This window comes from Danio rerio, chromosome 25 (genome assembly GCF_052040795.2).
Source record: "Danio rerio strain M-AB ecotype USA chromosome 25, GRCz13ab, whole genome shotgun sequence".
NCBI classification, from domain to species: Eukaryota; Metazoa; Chordata; class Actinopteri; order Cypriniformes; family Danionidae; genus Danio; species Danio rerio.
The window spans coordinates 13,526,852-13,541,503 of record NC_141045.1 but is presented as its reverse complement, the minus strand read 5'-3'; the positions used below and the strand labels follow the sequence as shown (position 1 = coordinate 13,541,503).

The 14,652-nt window shown below is 34.5% G+C and overlaps 1 protein-coding gene across 1 annotated transcript; it reads left to right on the top strand.

Moving 5' to 3' along the window:
- Window positions 1-688: 688 nt before the first annotated feature.
- det1 (DET1 partner of COP1 E3 ubiquitin ligase) lies at window positions 689-14,359 on the top strand. Its single transcript, NM_199670.1, is given in 6 exon segments — window positions 689-869; window positions 3,215-3,995; window positions 6,635-6,988; window positions 9,441-9,631; window positions 11,765-11,956; window positions 13,986-14,359. Coding segments are annotated over 5 exon segments (1,692 nt in total). The 5' UTR covers window positions 689-869; window positions 3,215-3,230; the 3' UTR covers window positions 14,176-14,359.
- The last annotated feature ends 293 nt before the right edge of the window (window positions 14,360-14,652 follow it).

Below are 14,652 nucleotides of genomic sequence, written 5' to 3'. Positions count from 1 at the left end.
TCTTCTGCAAGATTTCTGAAAAGTAAATTCTTTTCCGCCTAGTTCCAATAAATTCAAACCATCCTAAACCAGCGTGTGATTTGAAAGTTTAAACTAGTGATTAGCATGCTATTTTGTTTTCACAACTATAGTTTTACAAACTGAAACAACAACACTATTAAAACAGGGATAAGTGCAGTTGAACCATGATATCCAGAAATCCACTGTTTGCTACACTAGTCTTAAATTATAATGCAGTAGGCTATGGTTAAACAGATGGTAAACATTTCGGGTAAATAAGCATACTATGCTTTTCCTAAAAATTAGAACTTTTCCATTATCAAAACTTGACATGGATTTTATTGTAAGCTACTATAAAATCATGTCAAGTTTTGATGGAAGCTGATATTGCGTGTGTAATATGTGAGTGACAAAAAATATCTTCACAAGATCAGACTTAATAGCAACGTAGTGGACCATAGACTACATATAAACAACATATAAACTACATATAAACAAGAGTACAGCCTTAAAGTTAATTTGGCAAGATATTAAACGATTTGTCAATTTAAATCGTTTACCCTAGATATGCAGTTGCGCTGTTTCGCCGCTGCTGAAGGGGGCGCCCTGACACTTGTGCGTCTCAAGTTCACTGTTTATCCGCAGAGCGTGCCTGTTACTTCTTCCGGCGGCGAGACAGCGGGCAGGCATCTAAACTTGCTTACACTCAAGAAAAAAACTTTTAAACAATACCTAAACTGCATTTTCAAACGTCTTTGCTCTAATGTTTTGTGTAAAGCTGGTGTATGTTGTCTCTTAGCCCTGCTCGTGCTGTCAGTGAGTTGAGCTGCACAGATTTTAACATGACAGAGTTTTAAATGAACATGCAGGTAAGATATCCATAAATGACCCAAATACATATCTTTTTTTGTTTATACTGATGTTTTAATTGTGATTAAACTTGAAAATGAGCTTAATTATTAAGCTATGATGATAGAATTAAGTCGAAAAAGCAAATAGCAATAATATATTACTGTGCTATCTGTTTGTTAATATATGAAGTATTATATAAAGCAAACTGTTTTGTAGGGAGGGAGTTTGCATTTATTGACTGTTTAATTTTGCGTTTGTGCCTAATTTCTCTTTTGCTGTGGTGAAGGCTTTGCATTTATTAACTCGATTATTGTGATCTTGTCCAATACTAATTTAATTTCTCGTATCATTTATGTTATGCTGGCTGCTTTTGTATTATAAAACGTGTCATAGGAAATCATTTTGTTGGGAGGTCTGTTGTGCATTTAATAACTTGATTAATTTCTTATTTGCAGCGATATAGCCATTATTATCTCTGTCTGTCAGTCAGTTTGTTTTTGTTGTATTTGTTATGAGTAGTAGGTAAAATACATCTGTTGGGAGCTCTGCGTTTACTATGAGGTTTAATTTCCACCACATGATTAAAACAAGTTTATTCCACTTATGTTTATACTATGCAATGCTTTCTTTTATCCCAATTTTTTATTATGTAAACACAAATTTTCCATTTGTTTAGAATTGTGAGTTGTAAACTTTCCTTCCTTTACTTTTAATTCTCTTTAACATGCCTTTCTTATAATTTTTTCTTTTAGCTTTCTTTTCTAATTTGTCTTCTTTTCTATTGCATTTCTTTTCTTTTTTTCTTATGTTTCTGTTTCATTTAGTTTTTTTTTCCAGGAAGGTCAACAAAAATCTTTTCTTCCAGAGAGTCTTTGTACTTGTAAATTCTGTATTTGCATTCGTAAGGTCATGTTTCTAAGATATTACCCCATTTGTAAACTTGGCATTTCTAGTTAGCTCATTAATTGGAAATTGACTATTTGTAAATTTAGTACTGTGAAATTATTTATTTATTTATTTTTAGAAAAAAAACTATGCTGTGTTACCACACCATACATACGTGGCATTAAATAAATGATAGCACAAAAGTAAATTAAATTTAATAAAAAAAAACTCAATTACATAAACATAAACGTGTAACCTAAAATATTATTTTACTGACAACACATTTCACCATGTAACTTCAAATCAGTAAGCGTTTAGAGTTCATAAGTACTATTTCTTCATTTCTGTTTTCTTTTTGTTTTGTTTAGTTTTCTTTGCTTTCTTTTTATTTTGACATTAACAAAAATCTCTTCTTTCAGTGAGTCCAGGTTTTGTATTTGTAAATTCTATTTGCATTTATAAGCTCATATTCATAAGCTCATAAAATTCAATATGTAAACTCTTAATTTTAAGATGTGTAATAATAGGTCTATGAGTTGCTAGGAAAAGTGAGAATTTCAAGATGACCTTTTGTAAATTCTCATATTTGCCTCACAATTCTTACACTTTCTCAGAATTTCTTTGATTTTAAATCAGAATTGCTGAGAGAAAAAAGGCAGATTTATGAGATAAAGTGGCTATTGAGCATTACATGCAATTTGCATTATTTCTTTTGGGTTTCGCAGTTGAGTTCACAGAGTTTCTACAAAGTAGGTTGGATACTATATACTACCAATATACTGGTTGTAAACTTTTTTTGCCACATCCATAATGCAGGTTTATTTTCCTCATATAAAATATAAAAAACGTTTATATACTGAGGTTTTTCTGATCCCATTACTTTGTGCTTTGTGGTTTTGGAAAATATGAACAGTTGTTTAAATATAATGTTAACATGTACTTTTTCTGGGAATTTATGTTTTAACTTTTACTGCAAATATCACATCCATGACACTGGAATTGCTCAATTACCTCTCTTTTTTTCTCTTATAGGAGAAATAAGCTTCTATATCTGTCTGCTACCCAATTAACACATTTATGACTTTATTTTCTTTTTTTAAAAATTTTAATTCAAGTCAAGTTTACTTGTATAGTGCTTTTTTTTTCTTTTTTTTTTTTTTACAATAATTATCGATACAAAGCAGCTTCACAAAAGATTCACATTACATTTGTCAAAATCAGAAAAGTTAGAGTTGTTTTAAATTCAAAACATGATTCATAAATACACAAATCCAATTCGTAACTTCCAAAACGAGATTCGGAAATACACAAATCCAATTCATTTGCTGAAAATATTATATATAATATAAAAATAATATAATTATGCATTTACAAAGAAGTTTATTTGTGTATCAAGTGTTTGTTGTTTTTGAAGTTATCTTAAAGTTGGCATAATCTTTTTAAATCCTTATCTTAAAAGTCTTTTTTTTTTTTGCAGTGATAAAGCTGTTATTATGGCTGCTCACCACCACCTCCACCACCACAACACATCAGAAGACGATTTCCCCACTCTCAAACCAAGACGCATCCAAAACCAGAATGTGGTCCACCGGCTAGAAAGGCGTCGGATCTGCTCTGGCCCGGTCGGTGCTCACTGGTACCGCGTGCGCTGCTTCCACCAAAACCTGTTTCCCAACTTTACAGTAGTGAACGTAGAGAAGCCGCCCTGCTTCCTCCGCAAGTTCTCTCCTGACGGACGATGCTTCATTGCGTTCTCTTCCGATCAAACTTCCTTGGAGATCTACGAATACCAAGGATGCCAAGCCGCCGAAGACCTTCTCCAGGGTCAAGAGGGAGAAACTCTGGCCAACGGAAATGACCAGCGTTCCTTCAACATCAGAGGTCACCTCTTCGAACGCTTTTTCTCTCTACTTCACGTCACTAATGTGGCCTCCAACGGCGAGCACTTGAACAGAGAATGTAGTCTTTTTACTGACGACTGTCGTTATGTGATCGTCGGCTCGGCTGCTTATTTACCTGAAGAACCTCATCCGCACTTTTTTGAGGTGTATAGAAATAATGAATCAGTGACTCCCAATCCAAGATCTCCTCTGGAGGACTATTCTCTGCACATCATAGACTTGCACACGGGACGGCTGTGTGATACACGCACCTTTAAGTGTGACAAAATCATTCTATCGCACAACCAAGGACTGTACCTGTACAGCAATATTCTGGCCGTGCTTTCTGTGCAGCAACAGACGATACATGTGTTTCAGGTGAGAGTTGGAAAAAATTAGGAGACATAACTAGAAAAGACTTAACTGAGTTAAAAAAAAAATCAGTCTTTTTAAATACTTTTTATTAGGGCTGTGCGATATGGGCAAAAGAAACCTATCAAGATTTTCTAGAACAATATTGCGATTTCGATTTTAATCATAATTTTGTTTCTGATACATATTACTAAAGGAAAACAATTAGATCTTTATCAAAGACCTGTAACACTCTAAAACAGACATAAGACATACAAAAAATGAATATAACCTAGTAAAGGTATAACAAATTGTCTCTAGAACAGACAACATGGTGAAACAAATAGGCTACTGTGTGTGCGTACTCAAGTAAGTCTCCAATGTTATACTTGACCACATATCAGAATTAGTTGTGAGTACTTTTCTACGTTTTCACAGATTTGTTATTTTTATTTTTTGCCTTGCATAGATCATAGACGCTGCTGTGAAATAGGCCGTTCACATATTGTGTCTTTTGCATGCACAAGTTTGTTATCTTCAATGGAGGCGTGCGAATTGCGCACCTATTGGGAGCGAAGTGCTCGTGTATTCCAGGCTCACCAAGATAAAAACATCTAAACTGTTCAGAATGCCACACCGCGAGTCATATAAGTTAACAAGAAATGACTGATCAACTTTATAATTCATATAGAATATACACATTTAAGTAGACTAATTAGCTAGCGCAGACAAACACAGAGCACCCAAACACTTCAGTGCTTTTCAATTTTCTTCATAAATTTGTAAAACTTGTATCAGAGCTGCAGCAAAGTTTTGTTTGTTTGTCATTCTCTGAGAAAATGGTTGATGATCGCATAGCAATTATATACGACAAAGGAGTGCGTGCGCAAATCATGTTGAAAATGCAGAGATTTCCACATGCTTTTAGACATGATCGGGACTGACAGATCTTACAAATTGCCTGGTTCTGCGATTAGGCATAGGCTGGTATAAGATTCTGACGTTATTTTAGCCTTGGATAAAAATATCTTGGTTTCACTGTATTGTGATTACTGCTCTAAAATATATTCCTTTTAGATGTCTGGGTAAAAAAAAAAAAAAAAAAAAAAAACCTTTTCACCCTTTGAACACAATACATTTCATTTTGAGAAACATTTAAAATATTTTGGAGCAGTAAACGTGTCAGGCTGAACAATGAAAAAGAATCATTGAGTTCTGCTGTTTTCTTTAGTTTCTAAAACACAGATTTCTTTACTTTACAGATTTATTTAAAATGGCATGTTTGGATATCTTTTCTGCTGGAGATACTGTTGTCCTAACAAACAAACAAACAAAATAATGTAAATAAAAAAAATCTTACATATACCATAGGAACAGTATAGCAGAAAATTTTGGTGGTTTTAAAACATTGAATTTTCCCACCCGTGGTATACCTTATAACGGTTATTGTCTCATGCCTATCTGCGATACATCAGCCTTCCTGTATCCAAAGTAATCCAAAGTAATTGACTTTTTTGAGCACCAAGTCCTCCTGTAATGAACTCATCATCCCTGTTTATTCAGACTATTTGACATTAAGCTCAGTCTCCCATTCTCACGCTCTGCTTAAGAACCCTGTGTTATGATTGGTTCAAATAGCAAACTGTGGGAGATGTATCAATCGGGACTGGAGTGAGCAAAAAAATAGTCCTGTAAGGCGATTTAGAAATTGTGCAAGTTTAAATTGCAATTTTGTTATGATTTTAATTATTTGCACAGCTCTACTTTTTATACTTGTATTTACACATGGACTTTTTTTTTTACTTCGCTGTCATACAAATGCAAATTGCAATATTAACAACAAAATAAAGAGGGAGAGAGAGATCGGGAAATATTATTTTTAAGTTGCATGAATAATTTTAATTTAACTAGAAGAACTATCACTTGTAGGAACATTTGTCATTTGATATTTGTATAATTTGGGGGTTAAAGATAAATATGAAAAATGCAAAAAAAAAAAAAATTCCCTGTAAAATCTTGAAATATTTTGACTAATTTTGTTTAGTTGTAACATTTTGTCCAATAATATTATTATAATATTTTTTATGAAATTTATTATAGAATTTTTTTTCTTTTAAAACCAATTTTTTTAAATATTTTTTGGACAATAAAAATTGCAAAGAAAAAATAAATATGTATTTTTAGCTTAAAATATTAAATGCATATAAATACTATTTTTTACATATTATTTTTTTTCTCGTGGATTTTTATCAAACACAGGTGAGCAGGTGAAAGGATTTCAAAACTTGTCATTTTTTTATTCTCATCACTCTATTGTAATATAATTTCTTTAGAAACAAACAAATATTTAAAAAATCATTTATTTTAGTCTTAAACATATTTCTAAGACATTATTGACTTGATTATCAAATAAGTTTTTTGGTCCGAACAAGGAGCCCATTAGTTCGAGTCATCACCCTGTTACACAAATAAATTGTTTTACATTCCAAGGTTCTGCTGGTTGCATCTCCTGAATTTTCATTGTCAATCTAAAGAAGCCAGTTGTTATCATTTGTTTTGGTTCAGTTTGGAATTTCCGGGGGTGGATCAGAGTGAGCTCCAGCTTGAGCCTGGCCAAACCATTATCTAATTTGTATTTAAATGACTAAGTTTTTCCTTTTAACCAGGTGACATCAGAAGGCACCTTCCTGGACGTGCGCACCATTGGTCGTTTTTGTTACGAGGATGACCTGCTTACTCTTTCTGCTGTTTACTCCGAGGCCCAAGCTGAAGGTCAGCCCGGCTTCTCTCGCTTATACAAGGAAAAAACCATCAACTCCTTAAAGCACCGTCTGCTGGTGTACCTCTGGAGGAGAGCAGAGCAGGACGGCAGCGCCACAGCCAAACGCCGCTTCTTCCAGTTCTTCGACCAGCTCAGACAGCTGCGTATGTGGAAGATGCAGCTTCTGGATGAGCATCACCTGTTCATCAAGTACACCAGCGAAGATGTGGTCACGCTAAGAGTCACCGATCCTTCTCAGGTAAAACAAAATTAAATTAAAATAAAAAAACATGTATGCACTGGTGTAAGAGGAGACTGAATCAGATATGACTTTGCTGGCGTAATCCCTTAATCTCTGGCAGTGTAAGATATAAGGATTGTTATCGTTTTGTTGTGATTTTCTATACTGGTGGGATTTGGGTTACGTCATGTTTAGGGTATCAGTTATGCTTAAACTGTGTTTAAACTAATGCTGGGTGATTTTTATCGGTAATGGTTTTGCTTTAAAGTGTTATTAACTTAAGATCAAAGAAATAGTTTTTTTTTTTTAATTAACAAAACGTCATAAAATGTGCGATACTAATTGTATGACGTTAATTAGGGCTGCACAATGTATCGTTTCAGCATCGTTATCGCAATAGTCACATTGTGATTATACGCATATTTGAGCCTGGTTTATAATCAATCATTTCACAAGTGTTTTTTATGGCCTGTGACTGAGGGTTTTAAAAGCATTCAGGCATAAGAAATTGTATCGTTTGTAACTTTGACGAATTATTAACTATAAATTTTAATCAATTGTTCATAAAACAAAGATTATGCAGTCTTTAATGCTTTTTAAAGCTGCCAAGATCAGCTGATCTGTTCAAAAGCTGACATACTAGCAATCCACTGATAAATCGACTACTGCTCGCGGCTTTATATTGCTACAGTGTCTCTTTACCTGTGTTTATACAGTAAACAGTGGTGAGTTCAGTGAACTGATGACCTTCACGGCCAATCACAGTCATTTCTGTTGAGCACATGAACACAATGGCAAATCAGTGGTGTTTAAAGGGCCATGAAACCCCTCTGTCTCAGCTGGTGTTCTTACACCTCTAGTTTGAAAAAAGTCAGGAAAGTGGGTGAGTTCAGCTTTGTTTAGGTGGAAGTGTCGAGTGGCAAAAGAGGGAGGGGTTTGCATGAAAAGGGGAGTTTCATTAAGTGAACTACAGCCAATTTTCACAGCAGCAACACAAAGACAGACGCAGGAGAGATAGTCAGTGACTACATTTACATGGACATCAGTAATCAAATCATTTGCCTTAATCAGAATCAGACAATAATATGATTGAGGTGTTTACATGAGATGCTTTTTGAATGTTCCCTTCATTCCGATTTTACATTTTAAATTACATAGTATGCCATCCATATTTCCTCCAGAGTTTCATGTAATTTTGGGTGTTTCATTCTTAATTTGTCGACTTTAACTGCAGTTTGGCACTTTTACTTAGGAACATTTCATGAATGCCCCCCTGTGACAAATGAAATATTGTATGCGAGGAACTGCTGGAAGAGTGTTGTTTTAATGGAATTTCATATGGCACGCTGAGTGGGAGAACAAAATCCCTCCACATTTCTCGGTAGATGCAGAAACTCGGTAGATGCAGAGAATAGCGTCAAACATCCGTGTGTGTATAGACTATCCTGTTACAAAATGTGGCGAAAATCATATGCGTTGCGGCAAATTTATAAACGCAACACTCACGACCCGTGTCTCCGAACTTCCCTCTTCTACTTGTTTTAATTACTGTTGGCAACCGTTGGCGTCTCTCTGCCGTCTGAACACTCTAACAGGTAAAAACAGTCTTCAAAGCTGTCGTGCATATTAATGAAGTTGCACCTCATACACAATAGAGCACGCTCAATGCTTCGAACCAAGTCTTTCCCATTAATTAATGCTGAAAACTCAAAAGAAATCATGTTGTACTGGTAGGTACAGTCATCCAGTATCAATGCTAGAATTTACTCAAGAATCTAATGGCCGTGACGCAGCTTCAAAAAAAATTTTTAAACCGGGAGAACGAATTTGCTTGAAATAACGCAAAAGCAACCAATTTTCACTTTTTTTTGTGAAATATGTGTCCTAATAGTGTTTTTAGCAGCGTGGGACGCGTATATGACTGTCAACATCTCAAAAAAGTATGTTTTGGTGTTTCATGAACCTTTAAGAATGTTCAACAACGCTTAAATGTTAGTGGGAAATAAAGGATTTTAAAATTTCAGTACCTATTGGTATCGAATACCAGTTTCGGGACAACACTGCCTAGAAAGTGCTTAAATTTGACATTTAAATTTTTGAAATTTGAGAAATATTTATGAAACCTGTAACATTTGTCTTCCTATTTAATTAATATTTTCTACAAATGATGGTACATTTAATTTACATCTACACTTATCTGCTTTATGGATTGCACACTTGCCAGGTAGTAAATTAGTTTTTTTGTTGATAATTAGTTTAATTCCCAGTACTGGGTTGCAGCTGGAAGCGCATCTGCTGTGTAAAATATATGGTAGATAGGTTGGCGGTTCATTCCGTTGTGCCGACCTCTGATGAATAAAGAGACGGAAAATGAATGAATGAATTGGTTTAATGTACGTAAATCCTCATTTTAAAAAATCATTATGTAAACTGCTCTTTTCTTATTCTCTGCTTGATTATTTTTTTTTAGCCCTCTTTCTTCGTAGTCTACAATATGCTAAGCACAGAGGTCATTGCAGTTTTCGAGAACACTTCGGACAAACTTCTGGAGCTTTTTGAAAACTTCTGCGATCTCTTCCGGAACGCCACTCTTCACAGCGAGGCTGTGCAGTTCCCCTGCTCGGCTTCCAGCAACAACTTCGCCCGCCAGGTGCAACGCAGGTGAGATATAAATGCAAGGCCTGCTCGTAAGCTGCAAATTGATGCTGGAGCCAGAGGAGGCCTGCCTCACTTTGTCTAACAAAAGCCTACAACAATGACTCAGTGTAATTGTGCTTCTTTCCATATTGGGTGGGAATTCGCTCATGCCGACACCTTTTGATATTAAAAACCTAATTATGTAGACCTCTCAGGTGGAGGTTTCTTTAAAAAAAAAAAAGAGAGAGTGAGGTTTTTTTTAATAAACTTTCAGTTACCCAGAGTGCAGCATACATACTTTTCTTGTTCAAAAAGTTTGGGCTTGCTAAGATTTTAAAGTTTTTTGAAGGAAGTTGAGTCCTCTCACCAAGGCTGAATTTATTTGATCAGAAATACAGAGAGAACAATAATTTTGTGAACTAATTTTATTAAAAAAGAAAAACTTCATATTCATGGTTCTTTTTGTGTTAGTGTTGTAGGGCTGCACGCTATTGGAAAAGTGTAGCATTGAGATATATTTTTATCCTGCAATCTACAATAGAAGTCAGAATTATTAGCTCCCCTGAATAATTAGCCCCCCTGTTTATTTTTCCCCCAATTTCTGTTTAACTGAGAGAAAAAAAATGTCAACACATTTCTAAACATAATAGTTTTAAGTTTTATTTTATCTTCGCCTTGATGACAGTAAATAATATTTTCCTAGATTTTACTTTTTAAGACACTTCTATACAGCTTAAAGTGATATTTTAAAGGCTTAAGTTAATTAGATTAACTAGGCAGGTTATGGTAATTAGGCAAGCTATTGTATAACAATAGTTTGTTCTGTAGACTATTGGAAAAAAATAGCTTAAAGGGGCTAATAATTTTGACCTTAAAATGGTATTTAAAAAATTTAAAACTTCTATTCTAGCCAAAATAAAACAAAAGACTTTCTCCAGAAGAAAAAATATACTGTAAAATATACAGACATACTGTAAAAATTTCCTTGCTCTGTTAAACATAATTTGGGGAATATTTTATTAATCCCTTTATTAATCTGGGGTAGCCACAGTGAAATGCACCAGCAACTTATCAAGCACATTTTATGCAGCGGATGACCTTTCAGCCGTAACCCAATTCTGGGAAACACCCATACAGACTCTTCCACACACATACACTACGACCAATTGAGCTTATTCAATTCATCTAGCCCATGTCTTTGGACTGTGGGGAAAACCGGAGCACTCGTGAGAACACGGTGATAACTCCACACAAAAACTGACCCAGCCGGGGCTCAAACTAGCGAACTTCTTGCTGTAAGGCGATCATGCTACTTACTGCGCCCCTTGAAATAAACAGTTATATTGTTTTCCATTTCTCATAGAATTCAGCTATAGTAATTTATTATTTAGAAATAAATACAACTCGATAAAATTAGTCCCAAATGGCATGATATCCCATGCCTGAATTCTTATAAAACCATTATACAATCACACGCCTAAAAAACATATGTAAACAATTAATCATACTATAAACTCAATATTGTATATCTTGCAATATGACTATTGCGAGAGATCACATTGCGATATGGATGCTGAAACAGTATATTGTGTTTTCACTAGTTACTCGTGATTGCATTATTTTTTGCTTTTAAAAGTTAAAATGACAATAAATGTAAAAAAAAAAGACCTTTTAACTTTTTTAAAGAACCGTGATTCATAAAAAGCAAATCAATGGCCTTTAAAAAATAAATACAGGCAAAACAAAATTGCCAAAGGTAATCATTTTATTTTGCCTTGCATTGTTATTATTTATTATTTTTATTTTTTATGTCGTTAACTGTTGACCTACATTTATTTGTATATTACTGAGGACCAGAGTTTGACCTAAACATCTTATTTAATGTTCTACTGAAAAAAGAATAATAAATTGCATTGTTTGAGTTTAAGTAAATTAATATAAAATTATTATTATTATTATAATAAAATTGTGTTTTCATAAATATAAACTGAATCATATAGAATGAAATGATCAGTTCTTCTAAGTGACAAGTTTTCTATTCCATTTTAATCAAATGCTTTGTCCTTCCCTTTATTTCTGACTCATAGGCTTTCTGCTGTTTCATTTATTAGTATCTTGGCCTGCACATTATTTATAGAGCTGTTTGTTTGTGCCTAGGTTTAAAGACACCATCGTGAATGCCAAATACGGAGGGCACACAGAGGCAGTCAGGAGGCTTCTCGGGCAGCTGCCCATCAGTGCTCAGTCTTACAGCAGCAGCCCGTATCTGGATCTCTCCCTCTTCAGTTATGATGACAAGTGGGTGTCTGTCATGGAGCGGCCCAAGACCTGCGGAGATCATCCCATAAGGTAGCACTCCGCTTACAAAGCATCCGTTCAGTTTAGCTGTTTTTATTTATTTAGTTAGTTAGTTTTTTTTATTGATCACTTTATTATTTTAATTTATTTAAATTAAATGTGTAACATTTTATTTTCATTAATTTAGACTAATTAAATTCAGATTTATTTTAATTAAACTCATTTTGATTTATTTTAATACACTAAACCCTTTTTTCTGTATCTGTTTGTGTGTATCATAGTTTTTGTTATACAAGTTATTTTAAGTGTTGTTTTATATATATATATATATATATATATATATATATATATAAATATATATATATATATATATATAAATATATATATATATATATATATATATATATATATATATAAATATATATATATATATATATATATATAAATATATATATATATATATATTGAAATGGGACATTTTTAAAAACATTTATCTCTGAAATATGCTGTGAAATCTTTCTGCAGTGTGCTTCACACAGGTGAGTGGGCTTGACAAACCACCTGTAGAAACACTTTTCTCTCCATATACACCGGACACTTTACTTAAACTCCATTTTACAAGGATTTTAAAGAAAATAACGTTTACAGTGAATGTACCACAAGTTATGTTGCCCTTCTTGTTTTCTTTGACATTAAAGTGTGCCAAGAAAATATCTCCCACACCATTACACCACCAGCCTAAAACATTGATAAAAAGGCAGAATGGTTCCATGCTTTCATGTTGTTGATGCCAAATTCTGACCCTACCATTCGATTTTCGCAACAAAAATCAAGACCCATCAGACCATGAAACGTTTTTCCAAACTTCTGTTGTCCAATCTTGGTGAGCCTGTGCGAATTGTAGCCTCAGTTTCCTGTTCTTAGCTGACAGGAGTGGCACCCGGTGTGGTCTCCTGCTGCTAAAGCACATACGCCTCAAGGTTGGGTGTGTTGTGCATTGAGAGATGTCCTTCTTGATCGGGATTTGATAGTGGCTATTTGAGTTACTGTTAATTTTCTATCAGCTCGATCCAGTCTGGTCACTCTCCTCCAGCATCAACAAGGCATTTGCACCCACAGAACTGCCCCTCACTGGCTATTTTCTATTTTTCAGACAATTCTCTGTAAACACTAGAGATGGTTGTGCGTGAAAAATCCAGGTAGATCAGCAATTTCAGACCAGCCCGTCTGGCACCAACAACCATGCCACGTTCAAAGTCACTTAAATCACCTTTCTGCCTACTTCTGATGCTCAGTTTAAACTGCAGCAGATCGTCTTGACCATGTCTACATGCCTAAATGCATTGAGTTGCTTTCTTTTGATTGGCAGATTACAAATTTGTGTTAACGAGCACTTGGACAGGTATACCTAATAAAGTGGCCAGTGTGTATATACTCTGCTTTCATAACTTGAATTACAGGGTCATTCTAGCATGCAACATCACAGTGTGGATGCTTTTGAACTAACATATTCATACATATACTTGCATATTCATACATATTTGTGTTAGTTTTTTTTTTTTGACACTGACACACTGGATAGTCAACACACATATGATTAAAACAACAATTATCCTACACCATAAATTATCACACACACACCTAGCTGTGATTTATTTTCCACAAAATACATTATGTACATTTTACTTGGGTGCAGCAATCCTCAATATTTAGCTTGCATTTTATCTTCCTGCGTGCTTAAATATAGACGAGTCCTGAGATTGTTGACAAAGGCAGTGAATTGCAGAAGAGGCCAGAATGTACGCCCACTTTTCCAGTATAGTGAAAAATGAGGCCCAGCGTGAGGCCTGCATCAACTTCCTTGTTAAATCTTGAAACACTGAAGTGTAATTTCATGCCGTGACAGGCGATCTTTAAAACACTTTCTGAGAGCTCTCTAAAATCTTTTCCTCTGACAAATGTTACCATAATTCACTGATGTATGTAAAAAATACACAGTTTTCTTGCTGTCGCCATGCGATTTTACCATCATAATAAACTGCCACTGCTTCTTTTTTTTCTTCTTTTTTCTGTCCTGCAGGTTCTACGCGAGAGATTCTGGGTTGCTGAAATTTAAGATCCAGGCAGGCCTGCTGGGAAGACCTATTAACCACACCGTCAGGAGATTGGTCGCTTTCACCTTCCACCCCTTCGAGCCCTTCGCCATCTCCGTGCAGCGAACCAACGCCGAATACGTTGTCAACTTTCACATGCGGCATGGATGCGTATGATAATGCATGCGTGAGTACTGACTTGCGATTTGAAAGACTTTTTTTGGTTCCTTTTATGCATCTTTTTTATATTAAAGTTTTATTTATTACAAATGTGATGTGTATTTACACTAAGTGTTTTTATATGTGGATTTTCTTTTGTTTTACCCAATTGCAACATGCAAAATAAAACGGGTTTGTGATACTTATGTTACAGTATTTACCGGGTGTCCTGTCTTTTCTCATTGAAATTGTTTAAAATAGATATTAATTAGCATAGTTTTAATAGACTGGACATTATTTAAAGGCTTAAGTTTCTTAAAAATAGGTTTTATTGTTTGCTAAATGTGATCCTCCCTGCTCAAATTCACACTTAATTTCCCAGATTCATATTTTTCCTGTTTAAAATGGTTGAGATCACATAACTTATTCAATTCAACATCCGTTCATTAAGAATTTAACAAACAATATTGTCAATTTAATGGACTAGAAATTAAT